Source organism: Abrus precatorius, unplaced genomic scaffold (genome assembly GCF_003935025.1).
Source record: "Abrus precatorius isolate BTA unplaced genomic scaffold, Abrus_2018 Scaffold6, whole genome shotgun sequence".
NCBI classification, from domain to species: Eukaryota; Viridiplantae; Streptophyta; class Magnoliopsida; order Fabales; family Fabaceae; genus Abrus; species Abrus precatorius.
In genome coordinates this window covers 13,655,459-13,660,150 of record NW_020874406.1, presented here as the reverse complement: position 1 = coordinate 13,660,150, position 4,692 = coordinate 13,655,459, and the positions used below count along the sequence as shown (strand labels likewise).

The 4,692-nt window shown below is 41.8% G+C and overlaps 1 protein-coding gene across 1 annotated transcript; it reads left to right on the top strand.

The window, feature by feature from the left end:
- The first annotated feature begins 464 nt into the window (after positions 1-464).
- LOC113869719 (probable aspartyl protease At4g16563) lies at positions 465-1,917 on the top strand. The gene has a single exon (XM_027506176.1). It carries the CDS (start codon positions 465-467, stop codon positions 1,872-1,874), a length of 1,410 nt encoding a protein of 469 aa, XP_027361977.1. The 3' UTR covers positions 1,875-1,917.
- Positions 1,918-4,692: the final 2,775 nt, after the last annotated feature.

The window sequence follows — 4,692 nt, the reverse complement described above, 5'->3', positions numbered from 1 at the left end:
TGTACCCAACTTGGGTAAATATTGAAAAAATTGCAATTTAAAATGAGGATGATTAGAATTAGGAAGGAGTCTAATCCCATGATGGCTTTGCCCAGGCGTCGCCAACCTTGAAATAGTGAAAGGTAGACGCGAAGGAATGGACCAAAAGCGGCAGTAACTGAGTGAGTGATGACAAAGAAAGTTCTCATACTTTGCTTAAGCGGCCAAATCACAATTAACTATTGTACCAAAACCAGGTTCATTCATTGCCGCATCCAATTGCAAAGTAAAAAATCGATATCATCATATGCCCTCCTTTTAATCTTTCGTAACTAGTACACTAGACACTATAAATTAACCAAGACGATAACATATTAACATGGTCCTCGTACGTGCCCATAGTACACGTACCCTCCTTTATAAACGCCAAAGAATTCAAAACCTCGTCCTCTGTCTCCCAGTCCTAGCCATACTCTGTTCTCAGAATGGCTTCTCCCCTGTTCTTCCTCTGTCTCATGCTCTGCATTTCATACTCATACCAAATGGTTCTAATGCCCCTAACACACACAATATCCAAAACCCAATTCAACAGCATCCACCACCTCCTCAAATCAACCTCCACTCGTTCAGCATCACGCTTCCACCGCCACCGCCAAAACGCAGTCTCTCTCCCGCTCTCTCCGGGAAGTGACTACACACTCTCCTTCAACTTAGGCTCAAACCCTTCGCAACACATAACACTCTACATGGACACGGGAAGCGACATCGTGTGGTTCCCTTGCGCTCCCTTCGAGTGCATCCTCTGCGAAGGAAAACCCAAAGCAACAAAACCCCCAAACATCACGCACTCCAACGCCGTTTCGTGCCAATCCCCTGCATGCGCCGTAGCACACTCTTCCATGTCCCCTCACGACCTCTGCGCAATCGCACGTTGTCCCTTGGACGCAATCGAAACCTCGGATTGTTCTTCTGCCACGTGTCCACCCTTTTACTACGCTTACGCAGATGGAAGCTTCATCGCGCGCCTCTATCGCGATACTCTCTCTATGTCTTCTCTTTTCCTAAAAAACTTCACCTTTGGTTGCGCCCACACCGCACTCGCCGAACCCATTGGCGTAGCAGGTTTCGGTCGGGGCTTATTGTCTCTCCCTGCTCAACTTGCTACCTACTCCCCGCAACTGGGTAACCGGTTTTCCTATTGTTTGGTCTCTCACTCGTTCGACGGAGAACGGGTTCGCAAACCGAGTCCACTCATTATTGGACGCTACGACGGCGCCGGCGAATCGAGTGATTTTATTTACACGTCCATGCTTCGGAACCCAAAGCACCCTTATTTCTACTGCGTGGGACTCGCCGGAATCTCCGTCGGTAACCGGACAATTCCGGCGCCGGAGATGCTGAGGAGGGTGGACGGAAGGGGAAACGGCGGCGTGGTTGTTGATTCCGGGACCACGTTCACGATGTTGCCAACTAGTTTGTATAACTCGGTGGTGGCTGAGTTTGATCACCGAGTGGGGCGAGTTCAGAAGCGCGCGAGTGAGGTTGAAAAGAAAACGGGTCTTGGGCCGTGCTATTATTTGGACGGGTTGGTGAAGGTTCCGGTGGTGACGTTGCATTTTGTTGGTAATAATTCCAATGTGGTGCTGCCAAGGAAGAACTACTTTTACGAGTTTTTGGACGGTGGTGATGGCGCGAGGAGGAAGGGGAAAGTGGGGTGCATGATGCTGATGGACGGTGGTGATGTGGCTGATTTAAGCGGTGGACCCGGGGCCACACTTGGAAATTACCAACAGCAAGGCTTTGAGGTTGTGTATGACTTGGAAAAGCAACGCGTGGGGTTCGCCAGGAGGCAATGCGCGTCGCTTTGGGATAACCTTAACAGCGAGAAAAGCTAGTACCTACTCTGCGCTGCTTACCACTGGATTATTCTGGTGAGGGTCGCGTTTACTATTTGTAAATGGAAAATAAGGTAGCGGGCTTGGGCTTGGGCTTGGATCTCCAATCCGTGCTCATGTGTATATTTATGTACCTAATGGATAAAAGAGAATTTATGCCCTTTCACTTTGTACTTGTACGTAAATTAATTGACACGAGGCAACAAGTGAAGTCTGAAAGTCTTATTATTATTATTATTATTATTATTACATTTTGATTGAAATTGTGTTCTATTTTCATATTACTTTTTAATTGAGGTGGCCTTCAATTTAAACTCAAACAAGTACCTTTGGTATATTTCAGCAAACATCATTTTAACAATAGATCAGAATTAAAAAATGTGTATTTAGTGTTTAATTATAATAAATAAATTTGATTTTGTATTTCAGAATTAAATAATTAGTAAGAAAAGAGGATAAGATCCTCTGCATAATTTATATTTGTTTTTTTAACACTAATAATTAGATAATAAATTAATTTGTGCAAATTTGACTTTTTTTTTAATATCATCCATTATTTTTAAAATGTTTTTAAATTTATATGTGATACCAATTCGTGTATATGACAATTTATCTAACACGTTTTTTAACATTGTGGACTCGTGATTTTATACTTATATGTTTGCTTTTTTTTTTTAACCTACTAATGTATAATTATATAATGTTCCTACAAAAGATATACCCGTTCACCATAACTTCTGCCATCGCATATTTCTGTGATATTTTCATACAATATTTTAGATTCTCCTTATTTATAGGAGGAGGGTACTTGCAATGACACTCCGACAGTTAAGTAAGTATTCGGTATAGAATAATAAATGTTATTAAATATTCTGAAGTTCTTCTTTTATCTGTCTTTTTTACTTTCTTTTTATAGGCATAATACTGGATTAATGGGCTTGATGAGTCAGCCCTAGATTAGCCGTTTGACTACTTGAATAATTAACCTTTTTTTATTGGTTATTTATCTTAATTAACTTGTTAATTTATTTTGATATGATTAAAGGGTGACGGTGCCTCTCGTTCGAAAGTGAAGTCAAAGGAGTGATGAGGCCGAAGGGGTGTTGGTACCACTCGTCCCGAGGTGCGGCCGAAGAGATGTTGGTACCCCTCGTCCAGATGTGAGGCCGAAGGGGTGTTGGTACCACTCGTCCCAAGGTGAGGCCGAAGAGATGTTGGTACCCCTCATTCAGATGTAAGGTCGAAAGGGTGTTGGTACCTCTTATCCAGAGGTGAGGCCGAAGGGGTATTGGTACCTCTCGTCCCGAAGTGAGGTCGAAGGGGTGTTGGGTTCCTGATTTTTTTAAGGATGACCGAATAATGCCTCAGCAAACTTTGGAAGCGAGATTACTAGACAATTGTAAAAGTTTAACGCTGGAAAAATATGATGGAACTTCTTATCCTAAGGACCACATGGATATATTCACTACATAAGTCGGCCTTTACACTGACGATAGTGCCCTACTATGCCGAATATTCCCAACATCGCTCCGTGGACCAGTTTTCAATTGGTTCACTAGATTACCGCCCACTTCCATATACTCATTTGCAACGCTTGTCATGCGCTTCAATTTTCAATTTATCACCAGTCATCCTCATCAACTAACCTCGTTGGCTCTGGTTAATATTCGCAAGGAGAAGAAGAAAACACTCAGGGCGTTTATGGAACGTTTTAGGAAAATGGCCCTCTCAATCCAGAACTTGGATCCGGCAATTGCGACTCATCATCTTACAACAGCCCTTAGGCCAAGTCTGTTTGTCAACAATATCTACAAAAAAACTCCTGTCGACCTAGATGAACTACGTTGCCGAGCAACCAAGTACATGCAGATGGAAGAACTGACTATGTTCTGCAACTAGGCCCAGATGGAGCAAGTGTCGAGTCGAAGAGAATCTGAATGGAACGAACACACAAGAAATAAACACGAAAACAAGGACCAAAAGATTAGAGTTGAACGTCTCCTGAGAGGACCTAGGTATTCGAGTTACGCAATGTTAAAAACCAATTAGTCCAGGGTACTCGAGCAGACTTTAGCAATAGAGATATTGATAATATCGAAGTGCGTGAACACCCTCACTCGGGCTAGAAATTGTAGTTTGTAAATTTAGTGCACTCTTTCCTTACTCGGATTTTGTCCTCTTAAAAGAACATGAAGAAAGGTTTTCCTGATAAAGTCTTTAACGAGACACTTCATCAATAAAATAATAGAACTTTCTTTATAACTCAACAGTCTCTTATTCTCAACATTCTTTCCTGGGTACCCCACTTGGCTATGGTTGAATAAAAATTCCCTCCCGAGTACCTCACTTAGCTAAAGTTGAATCACTATTCCCTCCAGATACCTCACTCGGCTAAAGTTGAATCAATATTCTCTCCCGAACACTTTACTCAGCTAAGGTCAAATTAAATATTTCCTCCAAAGTACCTTACTCGGCTAAGGTCGAATTAAATATTCCTTCCTAAGAAAGGTTGAATTGTCATCACCTATCGGATATCTTGCTTAACCAAGATTCATATATTTTCTCTCAACACATCTCGATTTGTTTATTTTCCCAATAACTTCGCTTGGTTTGAATGTTTTATCTCCTAACAACCCCCTTAGGTTAAGGGAGAATTTACATTTACTCATTCGGTTCAAATGTTCGCAAACGTTTACTATGAATGATTACTACCATGTAACTTATTCGATTCGAAGTGTTAACTAGCTGCAAATATCGTGGTTATTAATCATTTTTAACTTGTTCATTTTTTAGCCATGCATAATGTTGTTACCAAAAG